This window comes from Chiloscyllium plagiosum, unplaced genomic scaffold (assembly GCF_037043375.1).
Source record: "Chiloscyllium plagiosum isolate Xiang-an unplaced genomic scaffold, Cpla_swu_hap1 HiC_scaffold_19, whole genome shotgun sequence".
NCBI lineage: Eukaryota > Metazoa > Chordata > Chondrichthyes > Orectolobiformes > Hemiscylliidae > Chiloscyllium > Chiloscyllium plagiosum.
This window is the reverse complement of record NW_028270157.1, coordinates 66,814,477-66,838,322: the sequence shown is the minus strand read 5'-3', so window position 1 is coordinate 66,838,322 and position 23,846 is coordinate 66,814,477. Positions and strand designations below refer to the sequence as shown.

The 23,846-nt window shown below is 44.2% G+C and overlaps 1 protein-coding gene across 2 annotated transcripts in view; it reads left to right on the top strand.

The window, feature by feature from the left end:
* Positions 1-8,626: 8,626 nt before the first annotated feature.
* LOC122559476 (UPF0606 protein KIAA1549) overlaps positions 8,627-23,846 on the top strand; it is a 243,007-nt gene continuing 227,787 nt past the window's right edge. For both annotated transcript variants that reach the window (XM_087997506.1, XM_043708965.2), the window contains exon 1: positions 8,627-8,847. In XM_087997506.1, the coding sequence (XP_087853632.1) occupies positions 8,706-8,847 (142 nt within the window). In that variant the 5' untranslated portion in view covers positions 8,627-8,705. The remainder of the gene's footprint in view (positions 8,848-23,846) is intronic.

The following is a 23,846-nucleotide window of genomic DNA, read 5'->3' as shown; positions in this document are numbered from 1 at the left end:
TTCGCGTCCCGGAAGAGTGCGGGGTGGTCACGTGACGTTCTGTTTCGCGCCCCAGAAGAGTGCGGGGCGGTCACGTGACGTTCCGTTTCGCGCCGTGGAAGCGCCGAGGTCACGTGATGCTCCGTTTCGCAGGCTGAGGTGGTCACGTGACGTCCGTTTCGCGGGCAAAAGGAGGACACGTGGGGTCGGACATCCGGGAATGAGGAGGCGGAGAATGGAGTCAGATCAACAGCCAATCAGAAGATAATTCTACTTCAGTGTTTGTATGACGTTTTTTATTGTATAAAAGACTGGGTAGGGGACAGAACGGGGTCTTACTTTTTGAACTGGCACACTTTGTAGTTTGTCAGGGACAGAAAGGTTTAGACCCAGAGTTCTGAATGCTTTATCCACTTACTGTTTAAAATAAATTAAGAGTGTGAGACCGAATATCTTCTCCTATTGCTTCATTTAAAAGAACATGCAGAGGAAAGTAAATTGGTAGATTGAGCCAAAGTCCAACAAATTGGTGACCCCGACATAATGAAGATGGAGAAGTGACGGAAAGAGAGAAAAATAGAAACAACGGACAACTGACGTTTGATGACAACAACAAGCGGCGTTGCATAAAAAAAAAGGTGAGCAGACGCCTGTTTATATCGAAGTTCTGCAATTGGAGATACTAAATTGATTGTTGTCATTATACTGCAAGTGTCCTAGTAATAGTAAGTGGATAAAGTATTGATATAGTACGTACAGGTTTAAAGTCCCGTGGGGTTAGAGTCCCCACAAAAGCAACAAGGTACATACAGGTTTAAAGTCACTTGGGGTTACAGTCCCCATAAAAGCAACAAAGCTTAATACATACAGGTTTAAAATCCCATGGGGTTAGAGTCCCCACAAAAGCAACAAGGTACGTAAATGTGAGGAGGTTTAAAGTCCATTGAGCAGGATCTCATAAAAGCAACGCTCATAAATTTTGGTTTATGATTGATGTGTTGTAAGTTTTAAGAATTATATTGGAGAATGTACGGAGGGTGGTAGAAAAGCCAGTCGCGTTTTGAAGACAGAGACGGTGGTGTTTCAGTGAGAGAGAGTCGGTAGTGGTAACCTAACGGTGACAACGAAACTGCTGATAAATCTCGCTGAAAGGGTCAGTTGCTCGGGTGTACTCCATCCAAACTGACTACCCACTGGATTTGTCTCTGATTGGGTTGGTTGCTCGGTTATATTTATATCCAAACCAACTGACTACTGGACGGGAGGATTAAAAACGAAAATACATAAAATGAAAGGGGAGATGTTTAGCAATGCAGGAGCCAGATGCTCATTCGACACCATATAGTGCTGAGAATGAAAAGAGGGGAAGATTACATGATTCAGGTCAGTTATTGGATGATGGGTTCTCAGACAGAAGGAGAGATTTGAGGGAAGAATGGGATGGAGAGAAATTGGATGGGGAGGAGTCTAAAGGTAGTACAGACTTTGAGGACGAAGAATCCCTGACAAACGATGATCCAAACACCTACCCAGTCACTTTGAAAGGCTCACTCACAATGCATACCGAACATGGCCCTCCACTGAAGCCCCTACCTGAACCAAGTTACAACCTGCATCACAGAGACAAATTACGACAACCCACACAGTATCAGCACCACCAAATGCCATTAATAAACCAGAGGCTCTTATTTGGGGGATGTTTATCAGTCCTTCACATTTACTGACATGAACTGCATCCTGGATAAAATGCCCCCACCCATGGAGGGAGGTGGGCCTTGGATGACTAAATTTTGCTAATATACACTAGGTTGAAACTTTATTGCTGGAACAGCACAGCAGGTCAGGCAGCATCCAGGGAACAGGAGATTCGACGTTTCGGGCACAGGCCATTCCTGAAGAAGGGCCTGTGCCCGAAACGTCGAATCTCCTGTTCCCTGGATGCTGCCTGACCTGCTGTGCTGTTCCAGCAATAAAGTTTCAACTTTGATCTCCAGCATCTGCAGACCTCACTTTCTCCTCGAATATACACTAGGGCACAAGTTAGCCATGGGTGATTGGAGAGCATTGTTGGGCAAGCAATTGAATATGTGGGAAATACAGCAGATTGAAGCGTCTGCGGGGACCACCTTACTACCTGATTCGGAACCGTTTGTGCAGCATGCCACCTGTGTGGGAAGGTCAATGAGGGAGAGATTCCCGATTCCACCGGGAGCGATGCACTCACTCACCTTCACAATGAAGGAGGGTGAGGATGTGCCTGCCTTTTTGGCCAGGTGTAAGGACACGTGGACAGATACTGCAGGGAGCCATCCAGGGTCGGGTCAGCTACAGACCACATTATTTAGGAATGCCGTTATGGCAGGGATGCCTAAGGAGGTAAAAGAGGCAATGGAGAGTAATCCTGATATCTCAGGTTGTTCTGCAGAACAGTGGGAGAAACACTTGATGCACCACATGAAGCGTTACAGGACGAAACAGGATGAAGATAAACAGAGCAACGAGTCAGCTCAAGTGCAGTTGCTGAAGTTACAGCTCGATGAGGCTAGAAGGGGGGCCAAGGATTGATCTGAGGATGGTATGTCCGCTCAAGTCAGCCTCCTTTTCAACAGGTTCCTCAACCTTATCAAGCCCCAAATGTAGCTGCAGCCCCGGTGCAAGGACAGTACCCCCAGACTATCCCGGAAGGGCAGGGGTACAAATATTGACGGGGCCAGAGAATCCAGGGGCATGTGGGGTTGGCAGACCCCTATATGCAAATGAGGGTAATGGACAAGAATCTGTCTTTTTTGGTTGACACGGTTGCAAGATTTTCTACCATCACTTGTGATATACCTCGGTCAAGCATATCATCCTCCAGCGTTCAGTTAGTAGGGTTCTCGGGTAAACCAGAAAATCTGCCTTTGACATCGCCATTGATCACATCAGTGGCTGGACAGACCTTTCGTCACCGGTATATTTCATCACCTGCATGCCCTATGAATCTGATGGGTCGCGACTTGCTGGTGAGATGTGGGGTCTTGGTTCTGTGCGGACCAGACGGACTGGTAGTGACCTTTCCAAATGGCCATTCCGTCAACTGTTCTATGACAATGATTCATTCTGGATCCCAAATGATGTTATCACCGGACACATCACCAATGGCAGAAGGCTAGTGGGCAGATATATACTGGGGAGAAAGTGAGGTCTGCAGATGCTGGAGATCAGAGATGGAAATGTGTTGCTGGAAAAGCGCAGCAGGTCAGGCAGCATCTAGGGAACAGGAGAATCGACGTTTCGGGCATTAGCCCTTCTTCAGGAATGAGGAAAGTTGGTCCAGCAGGCTAAGATAAAAGATAGGGAGGAGGGACTTGGGGGAGGGGCGTCGGAAATGTGATAGGTGGAAAGAGGTCAAGGTGGAGGTGATAGGTCAGACTGGGGTGGGGGCGGAGAGGTCGGGAAGAAGATTGCAGGTTAGGAAGGCGGTGCTGAATTTGATGGATTTGACTGAGACAGGCTGGGGGGAGGGGAAATGAGGAAACTGGTGAAATCCGAGTTCATCCCTTGTGGTTGGAGGGTTCCTAGCCGGAAGATGAGGCGTTCTTCCTCCAACCGTCGTTTCGCTGTGGTCTGACGATGGAGGAGTCCAAAGACCTGCATATCCTTGGTGGAGTGGGAGGGGGAATTGAAATGTTGAGCCACAGGGTGGTTGGGTTGGTTGGTCCGGGTGTCCCAGAGGTGTTCCCTGAAACGCTCCGCAAGCAGGCGGCCCATCTCCCCAATATAGAGGAGGCCACATCGGGTGCAAAGGATGCAATAGATGATATGTGTGGAGGTACAGGTGAATCTGTGGCGGATATGGAAGTTTCCTTTGGGGCCTTGGAGGGAGGTGAGGGGGGAGGTGTGGGCGCAAGTCTTGCACCTCCTGCGGTTGCAGGGGAAGGTGCCGGGAGTGGAGGTTGGGTTGGTGGGGGGTGTGGATCTGACGAGGGAGTCACGGAGGGAGTGGTCTTTACGGAATGCTGATAGGGGAGGGGAGGGAAATATATCCTTGGTGGTGGGGTCCGTTTGGAGGTGGCGGAAATGGCGGCGGATGATGCGCTGTACATGGAGGTTAGTGGGTTGGTAGGTGAGGACCAGTGGGGTTCTGTCCTGGTGGCGGTTGGAGGGGCGGGGTTCAAGGGCGGAGGATCGGGAAGTGGAAGAGATGCGGTGGAGGGCATCGTCGACCACGTCGGGGGGGAAATTGCGGTCCTTGAAGAAGGAGGCCATCTGGGATGTGCGTTTTTGGAACTGGTCCTCCTGGGAGCAGATGCGGCGGAGTCGAAGGAATTGGGAGAATGGGATGGCGTTTTTACAGGGGGCAGGATGGGAGGAGGTGTAGTCCAGGTAGCTGTGGGAGTCGGTTGGTTTGTAGTAGATGTCTGTGTTGATTCGGTCGCCTGAGATAGAAATAGAAAGGTCGAGGAAGGGGAGGGAGGAATCCGACACTGTCCAGGTGAATTTGAGGTCGGGGTGGAAGGTGTTGGTGAAGTGGATGAACTGTTCAACCTCCTCGTGGGAGCACGAGGCGGCGCCGATACAGTCATCGATGTAGCGGAGGAAAAGGTGGGGGGTGGGGCCAGTGTAGTTGCGGAAGATGGATATATACTGGGGACTACTTGAACCTGAAAGCAGGCAGAACAACGGTATACAGTCTTTATACAACAAATGGCGTCCCTGGGTTCAGATGCTGCATCCCTATGCTCCTCCTGCAGATCCCCTTCACGTTACTCTGTATTATGATAGAGATGATAATGACATCTATCAGCATGCATTCTATCAGCACTTGGAAGGGACTCAATGGGATATTTCCTCTAGTTGTATTCTGACAGGGAAAGAAGGTGTGGCGGGTGTTGTTGAACTGACTGCAGAACAGTTGGAATGGTATGAGATGTCTGAAGAAGCTATACCTCATCTCACATTGGCCATGCATGCTAAATATCAGGCCAAGGATCTGGGACCTATGTCCAAACGCTTGATGGTGCTAACGGACTGGGTGTGGACTCAGTTACCCAGTTTACAATATTCACCATCAGAGGAAGCCTATAGAATTATGTACAGGACAACTGACAAGGTACTGTTGGAACATAGGCAGATTGAAAGGTTTCATGGTAGGGAAAAAACAGATCATCCACAGGCTGCAGCGATGCTTGATACTCTACCAGATACCTTGTGGTCAGCAATTTCAACTGATGTTGGTTACTGCAAACACGTCACACCAATCACATTCGATTTAATAGACCACACTCCGATTTGGCAGAGACAATACTCACATAAACCGGAGGCTGAAGCCGGCATTGCCGACACAATTGAAGGATTGTTAGCAGCAGGGGTGCTAGAACCCTCCCAGTCAGCCTGGAACACTCCTATTTTACCTGTAGAGAAGCAGAATACCGGTAAATATAGGATGGCGCCTGATCTTAGACGGATCCATAGTGTTGTCTCTACTCCAACAGTTCCAGTTCCAAATCTTACACTGCGATGTCTGTGCTGACCCCTGACCATAAGTGGTTCTCGTGCATTGATCTGGCCAACGCGTTCTTCTGTTTGCCCCTAGCTGAGCATCTGAGGGACATTTTTTCGTTCACCTACAAAGGCCAACAACTACGTTATACAAGGGTCCCTCAATGGTTTATTTTGTCACCTGGGGTGTTTAATCAGGTACTGAAACAGCAGCTGAAGGATCTGACGCTCCCAAAGGGGGTGGTATTGATCCAGTATGTGGATGACATTCTTTTGGCAGCACCCGATCATGTTTCTTGTTTGGAAGCCACAAAGACGTTGCTGTTTCACCTGTATAGTGTCGGTTTCAAAGTTTCACGGGTTAAATTGCAATGCTGCAGACAAACGGTGTCTTTTTTGGGTAGAGTTATTTCCGCTAAGGGAACAGGTGTGTCTCCGTCCCATAGATCCTCCATTCTGCATCAGACCAAACCAGTCACTGTAAAAGACATGCTCTCATTTCTTGGGTTGGCAGGATACAGCAGACAATTCGTTGCAAAATATGGGGAGCTCACTTTCCCTCTCAGAGCCATGGTAAATGAGCAAGGCATGAGAAATTTGTTGGCCCATTTGCAGTGGACTACGGAGGCAGACGAAAGTTTTATATCTCTTAAACAGGTTTTAACGCGGGCTGTTGATTTAGCGGTCCCAGATTACAAAGAGCCATTTTTCCTCGATATTTCTGAAAAATTACACACAATAAATGGTGTTCTTTTTCAGAAAAAAGGAGGAGGCAGGCAGGTGCTGATGTATGTAAGTGTTACCCTTGACCCAGTAGAGGACACACACCTGCCATGTACAAGACATGCAGCGGGGGTAGCAAAAATTCTCCAAAAGGTAGCACATATAGTCATGGGCCATTCACTAACAGTACTGACGACACATAGTATAGTGGCCTATGTGACCTCAACAGCTTTTACAATGACGTCACTGCGGCAAACCAGGTTAGAGAAAATCTTGAATGCACCACATATAATTTTTACACATGAAGGAATTAACATGGCTGATAACATGGGAGAAGGAGAGCCACACATGTGTGAGGAAAGGGTACAGAGAGATACCAAAGTTAGGGCAGATTTACAGGCAATTCCACTAGTAGACCCAGAAGAAGTGCTGTTCACAGATGGTTGCTGTTACAGACATCCAACTGAAGGACTTAAAGCAGCTTATGCAGTGGTGCGACAGACAAGTGAGGGATTTGAGGAAGTGTTGACAGGAAAAGTGACAGGCAAAGAATCAGCCCAGTTGGCTGAACTACAGGCAATGATTGCTGCGTTAAAATGGACAGAGGGAAAAAAAGAGTAAATATCTACACTGACTCTGCATATGTGGCAGGGGCTATACAGGTAGAACTCAGTCAATGGATCAGGGCAGGATTCTCAACAGCAGCAAAAACCTCAATTAAATATGAAAAAGATATGAAAAGATTAGCGGAGGCCCTACCCTTAGCTTTACTGTCCATTAGAAGTTCAGTAAACTCTATCACAGGGTTTACCCCGTACGAGCTAACAACAGGGCAGCAGTTCCCGGGACAAGGAGCTGGAATACAGATGTTAGAGGGAGGAGGAGCCTCTCTAAGGTACGAACCTTACTATGATCAACTAACAGCTTTGGTGTCAGCTTTCTCCAAACAGGTTGGATCGGAAAAGGGGGCCCTACAGAGCCAGCCGCCATCCACCACGGATTGGGTCCTGTTGAAGGTGATCAAACGGAAATGGTCGGAGCCAAGGTGGACAGGACCTTATAAAGGTGGTGGACATCCCATGCGGTCAGACTGCAGGGGGTAATTATTACAGCAATTGAAGGGAAGGCTCCCCCGCCCTACCAGATGTCACAGATGGAGACGGAAACCATGGCCTTGGCACGAAGGGAAGACTATGCATCGGAGAGTGAATGTGAGTTGGTTGGTCGGTCTCTTTTTTATGAGACCAAAAGGGGGACTTGTAAATGTATGGCTTACTTGTAAAACAGAAGGCTGGCTGCGAGTGTAAATGTATTCAGCATTCGGAAGCCTGTGGTGACGTTGTGTAATGCACGCAGAAGGCGGTCACGTGACGTTCTGTTTCGCGCCCCGGAAGAGCCGAGGTCACGTGATGCTCCGTTTCGCGGGCCGAAGAGGTCACGTGATGCTCCGTTTCACAGGCAAAAGAAGGACACGTGGGGTCGGACATCCGGGAATGAGGAGGCGGAGAATGGAGTCAGATCAACAGCCAATCAGAAGATAATTCTACTTCAGTGTTTGTATGACGTTTTTTATTGTATAAAAGACTGGGTCAGGGACAGAACGGGGTCTTACTTTTTGAACTGGCACACTCTGTAGTTTGTCAGGGACAGAAAGGTTTAGACCCAGAGCTCGGAATGCTTTATCCACTTACTGTTTAAAATAAATTAAGGGTGTGAGACCGAATATCTTCTCCTATTGCTTCATTTAAAAGAACACGCAGGACTTGGCTCACACATAGAAGAAAGTAAGTTGGTAGATTGAGCCAAAGTCCATCAGGACACACTGACAGAGTGGTAATGTTACTGGTCCAGTAATCCAGAACCTGAAGACAATACTCTCAAGGCCAATGGAGAAATCTGAATTCAATTTTTAAAAATTGGGGTTAAAAGCCATCCGAATGCCTTAACAGCGCCCATTGCTGATAGGTGTAAAACCCAAACAGCGTCTCTTAGAGAGAGAAATCTGCCGTCCTTACCTGGCCTGGCCTGCAGATCCACAGCAATGTGGTCGAATCTTTTAACTGCATTCAAATATGATTGGGGACGGGCAGCAAATACTGGATTTGCATGCATTCCACACACAAGCAAAATAAAAAGATGCGCTCAGGTTGTATCTAGCCCGCTTCAACCCCTGAGTGTTTGAATTGCGCCGACTCTCATTTCCAATATGGCGCCGTTACAAACAGCGTAAACGAAAGGCACGTGCCGAAAAGTCCAGCCGTGGAGGCGGGAAACGCCGCGAGCTCAGGGGCGCGAGAGCCAGGCTCAGTAGGAGGGGAGTCATGGGGCGGGGCGAAGACTGAGCAAGAATGAGTGGCAGCCAGCGCGCGCGCGAGCGCGAGCGCGGTGGGTTCGGGGTGACGTCAAGTTGCTCGCGAGCGCGCCGCCGGATTCCGGAGTGGTGGTTGCGCGTGCGCGAGCTTTCCGATGTAGTGGGTTAGATTGAGTGTGAATGTGTGCGAGAGAGCCACCGGGCAAGAACTATGGACGGGGTCCTTGGTCGGCGGCGCTTTCCCCTGTACACGGGGTACCGACCCTCGGTGAGAGGTCTCTTCGGCAACTACGGCTCCTTCTCGCTCGTAGCTTCGCTGCTCTTATGTCTCCCGGCTCCTGGGAGCCTGTCTGGTGAGTAGCGGTCCCCGCTCCGTTGTTCGCTTTAAGATGTAAACCCATTACTTGTACTGGCTTCCCCCGCACCTCGCATTTCTTTTTGTGTTCATTTGTACCGCATTTTTGTCTGTTCTTTATTTGCTTTGAGATCCCTTAGTCTGTGTGGCATAAACGATATTGTTTAAAACCCCATGGAGTTTGTTAATTGTCCTGAACAGCAGTGATGTGGCTAGCTGGGTGATCTCCAAATTTTTTTTTCGTTGTTGCTGATCGGGTCGTATTATTTGCACCCGGAGGTTTTATAATGTGGGAGTGGTCAAGATTTTACTTGTAAAGTTTATGGGGTCTAAATTGAGCGTTATAGGTACCGTGTGTGTCCTTTGTGATCTGTTACCAACTCTGCAATATTTGTGCTTATCTTGTGCCCAAAATTGTGGACCTGCCCTGATTACCTTGAATTAAAAATAAAACTATGCCAGTGGTTGGGTGAGTAAATCCACATGGCGATGATGTCGCATGAAACCACACATATGTGTGCCAGGGTTGCTTTATCAGTCTTGGCAGATCTCTGTCCGGCTGACTGTAAAATTGGTTTTGGATGACTGGTGGAAAAGATCCAGCTTCTCAGTTTGCTCATTGACTCATGGTGGCGAAGGCAGACGTGTGTATCAGATGAAGGCAAATGGTTTACACTTCCCATAGTGCCAATACTTATTGTCTGGACCATGCCTAAAAAGTGTCACTTGGCTGAGGTAATTGGAGGGCTGTTGACAACAAGCAACACCTTATTCCAACTAGGTTACTGGCTCTTGCCTCTGGAGAGGAGAATGACAATTTGAGACCAAAATGAATGTGAACATTTGTGGATATTTCATTTCTATATGAGGCAAATAATTTTGATCAGCTTACTTGGAAATATCTGCTGTAAGATTTGTTTTTTGCTAGTTTGTTGTACTTGAGGCAGGGTGAGTGGAAAACGTCAACCTGTATTTTTCAGGTGAGCGACTATTCCTATATTTCTTGTTATTTGACATAGACAAGTAGGAGGCTGAAAAAACATAGCAAGCCAAGCAGCATCAGGAGGTGGAGAAGTCAACATTTCGGGTGTAACCTGTCTTCAGGACTGGGGTGGGTGTAAGGGGAACTGCAGATAAAATGGGGGGTGGGCAGGGGAGGGTGGGTGGTGAGGTAGGGTAGTTGAACACAGGTAGAGGGTACGACCTGGTTGATTGATAGGAGGAATGAATCCGGTTGGTCCTTGCAGAAGGCAGAGAGAAGAGGTGGGGAGGGGAAAGTGTTCTTCGTGGCGGGATCTAATTGGAGTTGACAGAAGTGGTTAAGGATTAAGAACAGGGAATGGAGGTGGTGTGATGGAGAACTGTTTGGATGATGGGGGTAGAAAGCATGTTGTTCAAAATAGGTGGACATCTGGGATTCTTGGGAGTGGAATGTCTCCTCGTCCAAACAGATGCGGCAGAGGCTGAGGAATTGGGAAAATAGGATGGAGTTCTTGCAGGATACTGGGTGGGAGGATATGTAGTCCAGGTAGTTATGAGTCTGTGGGTTTATAGTCACCCAGACAGCCCTCCATTGCACCTCCTCCATTCCCTGCTCCACTGTTTTAAACCGCCCCCTCTAAATGCAATAAAGACAGGGTTCACCCTTGTCCTCATCTACCATCCCCACCAGTCTCTGCATCCAACGTATCATCCTTAAACATTTCCGTCAATTCCGATTAGATCCCACCACCAAGAACATCTTCCCTTCCCCATCCCTCTCTGTCTTCCCCAAGGTTCCCTTTGCCAATCTTTGGGTTGTGCCAATCTCCCCACCGAACCCCCACATAATCCCCTGTAACCATAAAAGATGCAAAACCTGCTGGTACACCACAACCCCCTCCTCACCTCCCTCCAGGGCCCCAAACAATCCTTCCAGGTGAGACAGAGGTTCACTTGCCTCTTCTCCAACCTAGTTTACTGTATTTGGTGCTCCCAATATGGTCCTCAGTACATCAGTGAGACCAAACGTAAACTAAGGACATGTTTCACCAAGCATCTTAACTGGGCCCGCAGGGACTGACCTCACCTCCCAGTCACCACCCACTTCAATTCCCCTTCCCACCCCCTTTCCAACATGACCATCTGTGGCCCCCTCCATTGCCACAGTGAATCAGACTGCAAAGTGGAGGAACAACACCTCATCTTCCACCTCGGCTGCTTACAGTCTGGAGGACTCAACATTGTGTTGTCTAATTTCAAATAACCTCCCTTTCAATCCCCCGACTCTCTTCCCAGCTCCTCTCCCTTTCTTCCACTCCTCTGATCGATCCCTCCTTCCAGCTGCCAACTGGATTCATTCCTCCCATTGATCAACCACGTCGTACCCTCTACCTGTGTTCACCTATCTCTCTTACACGATGACCTGTCCACCTCCTGAAGTTTGCTGTGTTCTTCTAGCCACCTGCTTGTTCACTTGGGATTCCAGCATTTGCAGTTTTTCAAGTAACAGTGTACTGTTAACTTGACTGCATATGTATAGTGAATGTTTTCTCTCAAGCAATTTATTTTTAAAGTTTATTCCCAGTATTATCATTCCTACACCTAACTTCTCTCCAATGATTCCATCTTGGATATACAGAGATTATTCTCTTATCTGCTGAGATGTGTATGAATGTTGCAGAAATGATGGTTGAACTTAGCTGGGTCTTTTCTGTCACTCAGCACAATTATGAAGTTGTGAAATCAGTAGAAAATGTTCACATATAGATTCAGGTGAGTTCCTGATAAAATTGAAGGCTCATTGGATGGAAATAGCAGTGGTATAAACAATAGTATAAACTTTGGTTTTAGCACCATGATAGCAATGGGCAAATTCTGAGTCTCTTTGGAATAATGGGATGTTTGGTCCAAGACTTAAGAGTTGAACAAAATATTGTGTCCATTTGTTTCTCTTCTTATTTTTATATAACATATGAATTGGTCATATGTCAGTTCTTTAGGGCTGATGAGATATTCAGTCTCTTAAAAAACAACGGAATAGCAACATTGAATACATGTGGAACAATGAATATAAGTATTGGGTTGCAATGTTATTACCTAATTGAAGGCTTCAGATATCTTTGCTGTTGTGAGATTTATAAGTATCATGTTCAATTGCAAGATTGGGTTACAGTTATTGAGCCCTTTACCAGGTATCCTGTTTTCAGTAGTGTTAACTGCTGTTTATTTTCTTTAAAGTAAAAGGTAAATTGTAGTTTTATTGATGTGTTCCTTCGCTGTTTTAAAATCATAATATGGAAGATTTATCTATTAAACACCAACCATATTTCACTTGTTCTTACCTGAGAGGAAAGCCAGCTGTGAAGCCGTTACTTTTGTTCTTTGCCCCCAATCAATAACAGTACCCTTATGTTTCCTTGGTACTGAAAACCCACAGTCCTCCACTCACCCAATAGACTGTCAATCCATAATTCTTTCTCATTTAATCCAAGAGAATCCCTTCTCTGAGAATGACCTCTTTTGCCATCAAATCTCTTTCCAACCTTTTAAGTAGTTTCCTGCTCTGCACTCTTAACAATGTTATTAATGGTTCTATTTAACTCAGCCCATAAAATTTTGCCTTTCTGTACTGTCATCATTATCATCAGTATTTTTCAAAATGCCTGCCTTTGATCTATTTCTCTTCTGTTCATATACTGTCTTTCTATAGATTGTTTATGACCTAAGCAGGGAAAGCTGATGAATAATTTTCAACCATAAACCTTTGTAAGGTCACCCCTCAGTCTCTGAAGCTCAAGGGAAAATAGCCCCAGCCTATTGAGCCGCTCCCAATAGCTCAAACATTCCAACCAAGGATTTTGGAACCATGGTTAGGGTAAATAGACAAGGTCTGCTCCCTGGGGTGGAGGAGTCCAAAACTAGAGGGCATAGATTTAAAGTGAGAAAAAGGAAAGATTTTAAAGGATCTAAGGGGCAATTTTTTCACAGAGGATGGTGCGTGTATGGAATGAGCTGCCAGAGGAAGTGGTGAATGCTGGTACAGTTACAACATTTAAAAGGCAACTTGGATGGGTATATGAATAGGAAGGCAAAAGGGAGGACTAAAGATGCTAGAGATTAGAATTGAGAGTGTGGTGCTGGTAAAGCACAGCAGGTCAGGCAGCATCCGAGAAGTAGGAAAATCGACATTTTGGGCAAAAGTCCTTCATCAGGACATAGGGTTGAGGGGGAAGTGGGCTAAATGCTGACAAGTGAGATTAGGTTAATGTAGGATATCTGGTCGACAGTTTCCGTGCTGTACATCTGTATGACTATAAATCCCTTCAAAATAGCTTATATGAATCCATTTTGTATAACTTCTTATTTTTCATCTGGCTCTTTTAACCATGCATTCCCTGAATGATCTATCTTCTGTTTTGCAGTTTCTGGCAACCTTTTAATAGTTCTCTTACCCCACCTAACCCTGGCCCCCTAGCTAGTATCGCTGTTTCAATCTTTTATCCTCCTGGCCCCATGTGATTCTATTTGATTTCCTTGTGGATCCACTCTTGCCCTGCTTCTCATTCCATGATAACATAATATAGGTGATCAACCTTCATAAGTACATTGAACGCACTAAGCAAACTTTCTGCCACTGCTGTCAGGCTGCTTCTGTGACATTGATTATCTCAGTGATGTGCACTTATGAATGATTCAAATTTCAATCAGTTAATTATTGGGAAGACTGAACCCACATTTACAACTTGCATCAACAACTTTTACTCTGTTGATATTGATTTCTGTTCTGGTTCTGACCACTGGCAGTTTGTCAGGAAGTGTAAAACCTCACAATCTAAGTAATATTTTCTTCCAGCTGCAGCATTGACTACTCTGCCTCTTGACTACTCCCAGTAATGCCATAATTCTTACTCTTTTATTGTCACCTTTTTTTGTTTTAATTGATCTCTGCCTTTATACCAACCTCTCATTATGACCTCCCTTTAAAATGATCAATTTAGCTGCTTGTGTTGTTCTTGCACCAGTTTCTGTTGACCCATTTTCCTGTGACCTTGCTGATCTCCACAGGCTACATGATAATTTGCTGAATTTAGCATTTTTGTCCTCTGCTACAAATTTACAATGGCCTTGCTCCATCATACAGATACAATTATGTTATTGTTTTGCATTCTATTTCAAGTGCTATGGTTCTATGACCCTAGCTAGCTGCACATTGTTTTTTCCCTATCACCCTTTCTATTTTTACACCTTTGGTATCCTTAGGCTCACATTTGGGTTGGGGTTAGGGTTCTTCCAGCCTGCTGCCTGTCTACTTAGGCTCACTTAGGCATGCTCTTCCTGAATACCTTTACCCTTTTCTAACACTTTGGCTTCACAGGCCCCAATGAAAAATCAATCTTTTTCATCGCAGTTTTTGTTTAGTCATGGGATTTGGGTGTCACTGGTTAGGCCAGCATTTATTGCCCAGGGACACAGTCTTGTTGCTGGAAAGTAATACAAGGAAGCTGACCCAGCGTCAGTGAAGGATTGGTAATATACTTCAAAGTCAAGATAGTGAGTGGTTGAAGACGATTTTATAGGTGGTAGTGTTGTTGAAGAAGATTTGATAAGTTACTGCAGTGCACTTTGTATGCCCATGTTTTGGTGGTGCTAATACAAGCACCATCTGGTTTCCCTGGATGGTGACAAGCTTATTGAGTGGTGTTGGAGCTGCACTGATCCAGCAAGTGGAGAATATTCTGTTATAGTATTGACTTGTGTCTTGTGGACAGTTGACAGACTTTGGAATGACATGGTGGTTAGTTATCCATCACAGAATATCCTGACTTTAACTTGCTTTCATAGCCATAGTATTTATATGCCAGGTCTGTTTCGATTTCTGATCAATGGTAAGGTCTGGAATTTTGGAGATTCAGCAACATTACAACGCACTGCAGGGCCTTTGGCCCTCAATATTGTGCTGACCTGTGAAACCAATCTGAGGCCCATCTAACCTACACTAGTCTATTTTCATCCATATGTTTACTCAATGATCATTTGACTGTCCTTAAAGTTGGCGAGTCTACTACTGTTTCGGGCAGACTGGTCCATGCCTTTACTACTCTCCGAGTAAAGAAACTAGCTCTGACATCTGTCCTGTATGTATCACCCCCTCAATTTAAAGCTATGCCCCCTCGTGCTAGCCAGCAAAGATGGCTAATCCTTTTTGAAGGAGATAGCCGTTGCCCAATTTTTTACCTCAGCTGATGGTGATAAAATAAAATTAGGTACCAGAGTGAAACTTGGGTTAGCACACCACAAGTTTTATTTTTGCAATTTGTTAATTGAGGCGGTCACTCACTGAGCATATTTACAAGAGCTTTCCAATGTACTTTTAACAAAAGAAAGTTTTATTACACACAAAAGGAAAGGAACAAATTCTTTTACACTTTACAATAACTAACTGAAAGGTTTTATTACAGATTAAACTCTTAAATTCTCAATGGTCTTATGATATTCAATCCTCAGTGAAGGCCACTCTTTTTCAGAGTTTTTGTTCTGTAGGCACTACTGTAATCAGTTTCCTTCTACAGACTTTGCATTTATTTGATGCTGTATTCTTTAGTTAATGTCTCTTCATGAGATCCTTAAGCTGCTAATACAGCTCTGTTTCTCCTTTTGTGTGAGTTAAGGGACACATGTTTTCAACAGTTATGCCGGATGTCTTCCACTGAGGCCTTTCAAGCCATCTGTTTCTGGAGTTTTTCCCTTACTAACTTGTAAGCCACTCAAGGAATTTTCTTCTGCATTGATTCTGTTATGGAAACTGTTGAACTTCACTGCTGAACGTGCAGGCCTTTATTTTCTCAATGGACTCCTTGCCCAGATCTTGCTGCATTTGGACATGGGTGTTTAAGAAGTGGCAAGTGGCACTGATTGTTGTGCAATCATCAATGAACATCCTATTTTATGATGGAGGGAAGCTTATTGATGAAGTACGTGAAGATAATTGGGCCTTGGGCAAACACTGAAGAACCTAGTAGTGATGGCCTGGAGCTGAAATGACTGACCTTCAACAACCACAACCATCTGTCTTCTAGATATGACTCAAATAATTGAGACAGCTCCCCGCTTTCCATTTACTCTTGTTTTACTAAGGCAAGTTGATGTTGTATTTGGTCAAATGCTGACTTGATGTTAAGGTCATTTACTATCACCACACCTATGGAGTCCAGCATTTTTGTCCATGTTTGGACCAAGATTGTGATAGGTGAGGAGTTGAGTGATCTTGGTGAGATCCAATCTGAGCATCAGTGAGCAGGTTGTTGCTGAACAACAGTGTAATAGCACTATTCATGGTACCTTGCATCATTTACTGATGATTGACAGTACACTGAAATGATAATTAGATTGGTGTGGGGAGAGAGAGGGCAGACGGTCAGTCATTTGGAGACGGTGCTTGGGCTCCCTTCAATGTCCAGGACTGTTCTCGACAGCATTTCCATCAGCCAAGTTCATTTTTAATCATTGTAATCAAAAGACACGATCAGTGTTGAATCACCTCTTTGATATAATGTTTCTATCATGACCTTGACATTTTCTTTGGACTATCTGAAATTCGGATAATTGATATTCAGATAATTGAGGTTCCTCTGTATTACATGGATACTACTTTTGAGTGACTGAAATTTATGCCCGTCAAAGTTTGTACTGTATCATTGGAAGCCCAGTTGATCTCTAAATGAATAAAGTAAAAGACACAACGAACTTTAGTAATTACCGGATAAAGAGAATAGCAACGAAAATGAATTAGTAATTATACTGTCTGCCTTTTTTTTGTTATTGTCTCTTTTATTTAAAAAAAACTTACCTTGGCACGGCAGTGCCATCATCAGTACAGCTGAGGGCTAGACTGGAATCCTAGAACGGAGCGGGACAGCTGGCAGACCGGAATCCTGGAACAGAGACGGATGGCTAAAAGAACGGAGTGGGACGGCTGTCAGACTGGAGTCCTGGAGTGGAGAAGGACAGCTGGCAGACTGGAGTCCCGGAACAGAATGGAACAGCTTTACAAAAAGTGAATATTAATTGTACTAATTATAGTGCCGGTTCAATAATGAACTTAAGAACTCTGAAGCCTCACATCTGTGTGAATTATGTGAAGAACTAGGGTCGACTTTTACTTGAGATATATGGAAAATTCCAGATATTTTGGCCAAAAATAGGGGCCCACTTTTACTTAAGATCGACTTTTACTCGCGTATGCTGTATGTGGTATAAAGCGGGAGCAGGAGGTACTTGGTGTGGAAAGAGCTGTGAGACTGATCAGTCAGTTAAAATAACTAGGGAAAGGTGTCTTGAGTTGTATTTCACCAACAAATGTAGATCCAATATTACATCAGGCTGTAGCTTGCCTTGCTTTTCCAAACTCCGAATGTATTCCTAACCTGATTAGTGAATAACATGCACATTTACCTTTGGAGATTTTCAGTTTGAACTTCCAAGCCAGCAGCTTCTCAATTGAAGCATTCACGTGCAGCTCAGGACTTCATGCGGGTAGGAGCAGACTGGATTGGTGTTGAAACCACCTATCTTTCAATATTGTGGGCGGCATGGTGGCAGAGTGGTTAGCACTGCTGCCTCACAGCGCCAGAGACCCAGGTTCAATTCCCGCCTCAGGCGACTGACTGTGTGGAGTTTGCACATTCTCCCCGTGTCTGCGTGGGTTTCCTCCGGGTGCTCCGGTTTCCTCCCACGGTCCAAAAATGTGCAGGTTGGGTGAATTGACCATGCTAAATTGCCTGTAGTGTTAGGGACAGGGGTGAATGTAGAGGAATGGGCCTGGGTGGGTTGCGCTTCGGCGGGTCGGTGTGGACTTGTTGGGCCGAAGGACCTGTTTCCACACTGAGTAATCTAATCTAATCTAATCATTTAAAGCTCCTGAAACCACTTTCATAGCTCCCAAGTAAACATAATTGCCTTAGTTAAACATAATTACCTTTTTTAAGTGGGTGAGGAATTACTTTGCCAGGTGGGCCAGGGTTCTGGTGCCTTCTAAATGGGCAGGATAGGGTGGCAGAAAAGTGGGTGTATGTTTATGGCAGATCGGGTGGGTTTTTCCAGAGTATATTTGTTGTGATCTTGAGGAATGTGTCGAGCACAAATTGTGCCTCTACAAGTCAGGGATTGGCTTATGTTTGTGAGGTGGGGGATGTTATCTGCTAATAATGTCTAATGGAATGCCTCAGATTGAATAGAATGAGGAAACAGATCTTGGATATAATAGTTTTTAGTTGGGTTGTGATTTTGTTATATAAACGTGTAGAGTGAGATCTGACTTTTTTGAGTGGTAAACTGAAATAAAACTGTCACTGGGAGCGTGACAGAAGACTTGAACTGTAAACAACAGAGGAGGATTGAATCTTGGGGAAGCAGGGATTGGCTCTCTGGCTTCATACTTGTGTCCATTTTCCAGTAATGTGCCAACTGTTTTTCTTGCCCCAAAATATCCTTCCAATAAACTTTTTAATTGGTGTAGTGGCAATAACTAAGCTACTCTGACACACTTAGCTGCAGCATCTTCCAACAAACTGGTCAATGCATTATTGGGGTTGCTATCTGCGTGACTTGTGTTAGAGCCTAATAATGCTGAAGTTAAATTTTGTGTTTTTTGAGAATTTTACACATTTTCTGGATTCCAATGCTCGTCTCTGTAAAGACAGAAAAGTTAATTCCCTGAAGCCCCTCCTTGCTGATTGCAAGCAAGATTTTTAGAGTTCTACTCTGTAGCATCTATTGCTTAATTTGTAAAATAGAACCGCATATATTTGAACAGTTATAGTTCAGGAAGTCAGTCAATCACTGGATGCTCAGACTATAATGGAGTTTCTGCTATCCATGAATCTTCCTCAAAACATTGGAATGTAGTGCCGTAAGCTAGTATAAATTTTAAAAAAAAATTCCTAGTTTAAGAACACATGCTTTGTAGCTGCTGTAAAAAGAAACTTACTTGTGTATCTACTGTCAGGAACAGAGCATTCTTCCAGCTTTCTGTCCTGCCCTGTACTATCTGTGGAGGTGTTGGCTGGTGAAGTCTATACTATGGGTTGCAGCTCAAAAGTACATATGTAACATTTTATGTTTTCCTTCCTTTTAAATTGAGGGAATTTTAGAACTTTGTTGTCTTGAAGAGGAATCAAGAGGAAATAAATGAGCTTTGTTTTCTTAATGGCTAATATCGTATCTAAAGAGCTGCACAGCTATCTGTACTTCCACAAACTGATAATTTTTAATCGTGAGGAACTCTCCCTGTTGTCTGAATTCTCTGTTGTCCAGTTGGTCTTCAATTAGCTTTTTAAATAATATTTTGAGGGGTTTAATTTTTTTAAATTTTCAGTTGGTATTTTATAGGTTATAGTTTATAGTCTGCCACTGTTACTGTGTTCTGAATTTGGATCCATCAAAGTCTTTTAATTGATCAGCTATTACTAATGTTATCTTCTTTACATGCAAAACTGGGCATGGATATTGTGGAATTGAATAACGCAATCGATATTTATTACAACTATTATTTACCAACACCACATTAGCATTACAAATACTGTCTGCCCGATGAATATTCAGCTATTATGTTACAACAGAGGAACATGAACTGAGGTAAGATTGTTATTTGTTCAGGTGATACAGTGATGATGTCTTGAGTACAGTCTCTTAAAGGCGTAATAACATTCTGGCTGAGACATATTGCAACAGGATATTCTGGGAGTTATGGATGGGGGATGGAAGGGTGGTGTTGGAAGTGTTGAGACCATCTTTTTTGTATTGTTTTTGGTTTGGAACTGAGTTGCAGTTGAGTATTGAACTTTGAACAGAGAATAGCAGCTCATTGTAAATAAAGGAGAGGACAAAATACAGATGTTTGCTCTTGGGAACTGGCCTGGTTTAATTACTGCTCCAGGAAGACTACAGATAAACCAATGCCGAGATGTTATGCTCTGGCAGCTGGTGAGATGTTGAATTGGTCAATGAAAGGACGACCAGTGCTGATCAGAATATTGACAAAGATATAGAAACCATAAAGTGAACAGGTTTTGACTGCATTTTTGGGCATAAGTCAGACTGCTGCTTTTGAAGTTGTAGGACTTCGTTTTTTTTGGTGTTGCTCTGTTATTGACTTGTTGAAAGCCCTGAAAAACTAATCCCATCCATAAGAAATCAGAAAGGTTGGTCTGCAGAAGCTGTTTGCATTGACCAGCGAGTTTGGAATTCAAGCAAGATACAGTCTTAACTTCCTGTAAAATATCACATTGGATTTTATGAAAGCTTGGTATTCAGTATTGAAATGGTTATCAAATGCTGAAAAATGTGTTGCTGGAAAAGCGCAGCAGGTCAGGCAGCATCTAAGGAGCAGGAGAATCGACGTTTCGGGCATAAGCCCTTCTTCTTGAAGAAAGGCTTATGCCTGAAACGTCGATTCTCCTGCTCCTTGGATGCTGCCTGACCTGCTGCGCTTTTCCAGCAACACATTTTTCAGCTCTGATCTCCAGCATCTGCATTCCTCACTTTTTCCCATGGTTATCGAATGGACAATTTATAAGGTTTTTTTTTAACAAAAGAATCATCCCTTAATTGTCTTTCACAGTGTGAGAGTGGGTATTGATAATTGAAGAAGTTTGGGCCTAGATAATAGATCTGAATTAGATTGTCTTGTAGTTCATGTATTTTCTACTAAAGTTACATTAATAATAACTTAGAGTCATAGAGATGCACAGAAACAGACCCTTCGGTCCAACTTGTCCATGCCAACCAGATATCCCAACCCAATCTAGTCCCAACTGCCAGCACCTGACCAATATCCCTCCAAATCCTTCCTATTCGTATACCCATCCAGATGCCTTTTAAATGTTGCAATTGTACTAGCCTCCACCACTTCCTCTGGCAGCACATTCCACACACGTACCACCCTCTGCGTGAAAATGTTGCCCCTCAGGTCTCGTATATATCTTTCCCCTCTCACCCTAAACCTATGTCCCCGAGTTCTGAACGTGCCCATCCTAGGGAAGAGGCTTTGTCTATTTACCCTATCCATGCCTCTCATGATTTTATAAAAATCTGTAAGGTCACCTCTCAGCTTCCGACACTCCAGGGAAAACAGCCCGAGCCTATTCAGCCTCTCCCTATAGCTCAAATCCTCCAACCGTGGCAACATCCTTGTAAATCTTTCTGACCCTTTTCAAGTTTCACAACATCTTTCTGCAATATTCCAACAGTGGCCTAACCAATGTCTTGTACAGCTGCAACATGACCTCCCAACCACTGTGCTCAATACTCTGACCAATAAAGGAAAGCATACCAAATGCCGCCTTCACTATCCTATCTACCTGCAACTCCACTTTCAAGGAGCTATGAACCTGCACTCCAAGGTCCCTTCGTTCAGTAACACTCCCCAGGACCTTACCATTAAGTGTATAAGTCCTGCTAAGATTTGCTTTCCCAAAATGTAGCACCTCGCATTTATCTAAATTAAACCCCATCTGTCACTTCTCAGCCCATTGGCCCATCTGATCAAGATCCCATTGTAATCTGAGGTAACCTTCTTTGCTGTCCACGACACCTCCAATTTTGGTGTCATCTGCAAACTTACTAACTATATTTCTGGTGCTCACATCCAAATCATTTATATAAATGACAAAAAAAAGTGGATCCAACACCGATCCTTTGGTGCTCCACTGGTCACGTGTCCAGTCTGAAAAACATTCTTCCACCACCACCCTCTGTCTTCTACCTTTTGAACCAGTTCTGTATCCAAATAGCTACTCTCCCTGTATTCCGCGAGCTCTAACCTTGCTAATGAGTCTCTCATGGGAAACCTTGTTGAATGCTTCACTGAAGTCCATATAGATCACATCCACCGCTCTGCCCTCATCAATCTTCTTTGTTACTTCTTCAAAAAAAACTCAATCAAGTTCGTGAGACTTGATTTCCCACACAGAGAGCAGTGTTGACTATCCCTAATCAGTCCTTGCCTTTCCAAATACATGTACATCCTGTCCTTCAGGATTCCCTCCAACAACTTGCCCAGCAGTGACGTCAGGCTCACCGGTCTATAATTCCCTGGCTTGTCCTTACCACCCTTCTTAAACAGTTGCACCACGTTAGCCAATCTCCAGTCTTCCGGCACCTCACCTTTGACTATTGATGATACAAATATGTCAGCAAGGGGGCCAGCAATCACTTCTCTAGCTTCCCACAGAGTTCTAGTGTACATCTGACCAGGTCCTAGGGATTTATCCACTGCTATGTGTTTCAAGACATCCAGCACGTTGTCCTCTGTAACATGGACACTTTTCAAGGTATCACCATCTATTTCCCTACATTTTACACCTTACATGTCCTTTTCCACAGTAAACGCTAATGCAAAATGCTCGTTTTGTATTTTCTCCCATTTCCTGTGGTTCCACACAAAGGCACCCTTGTTGATCCTTGAGGGGCCTATTCTCTCCCAAGTTATTCTTATGTCCTTTAATGCATTTGTAAAAACCCTTTGGATTCTCTTTAACCCAATTTGCCATAGCTATCTCATGTCCCCTTTTTGCCCTCCTGATTTTCCACTTATGTATACTCCAATACTCTTCTAAGGATTCAGTTGATCTATCATGTCTGTACCTTACATATGCTTCCTTTTTCTTAACCAAACCCTCAATTTCTTTCGTCATCCAGGATTCCCTATACCTACCAGCCTTTCCTTTCCTCCTAACTGGAATATACTGTCTCTGGACTTTCGTTATCTCATTTTTGAAGGCGTCCCATCTTCCAGCCTTTCCTTTACCTGCAAACATCTGCCCCCAATCAACTTGGAAGTGTTCCCCCACTGACATCTCAGTCACCTGCTCTGCCTTATTTCCCAAGAGTAAGTCAAGTTTTGCACCCTCTCTAGTAGGTACATCCACGTATTGAATCAGAAGATTTTCTTGGGCGGCATGTTGGCTCAGTGGTTAGCACTGCTGCCTCTCAGCACCAGGGTCCCAGGTTTGATTCCAGCCTCCGGTGACTGTCTGTGTGGAGTTTGCACATTCTCCCTGTGTCTGCATGGGTCTCCTTCGGATGCTGTGGTTTCCTCTCACAGTCCAAAGATGTGCAGGTCAGGTGAATTGGCCATGCTAAATTGTCCATAGTGCTAGGTGCATTAGTCAGAGGGAAATGGGTCTGGGTGGGTTGCTCTTTGGAGGGTTTGTGTGGACTGGTTGGGCCGAAGGGCCTGTTTTCACACTATAGGGAAACTAAACTAAACTTAACAAATTCTTCCCTGTCTAAACCTTTAACACTATGGCAGTCCCAGTCTATGTTAGAAAGTTAAAATCCCTGACCATAACCACCCTATTATTCTTTTTGATAACAGAGATCTCCTTACAAATCTGTTTCTCAATTTTCCTCTGACTGTTAGGGCATCTATAATACAATCCCAATGAGGTGATCATCCCTTTCTTATTTTTCAGTTCAACCCAAATAACTTTGTTTAAATTATAAATGTATCCAATATTGGTAATTTGCAAAGACTGGATGGGAACAGTTGAGCAATTTTAAGGGTTATTGAATGTTTAAATTTTCGCTGTGTTGTTGATCCAGTATTAGTGAGCCTGATTTGGACTGGGTTAAATTCCTGTATCGTAACAAAAGAGTTGGCTGAAGTCCAGGTTGGTCAGTTGTATTTGTGATGGATGCTGGAGATACGATTGGGTGTCTGTGGGTGTTGGATTAAATAATGGTGATGTTTTCAAGACCCTCAGCTGATGACAGCACATTATCCATCAAGGCTAATACTTAATATAAGGCAGGCTTACAAGATGTTGTTATGGTACTTGCGTAAAAATATGAATGTGTTTTGTCATCAAGAAATAACACTCTACAAACTGTCCCACAACAAATGCAGAATCAATTTCTTTCACACTTTTCTCAGATTAGTCCTTGTTTTTATTTATTTTTCCATACCCATTTCTTAACAATGAAACGTTTTCATTTATTTTGTGCATTTCACAGTCT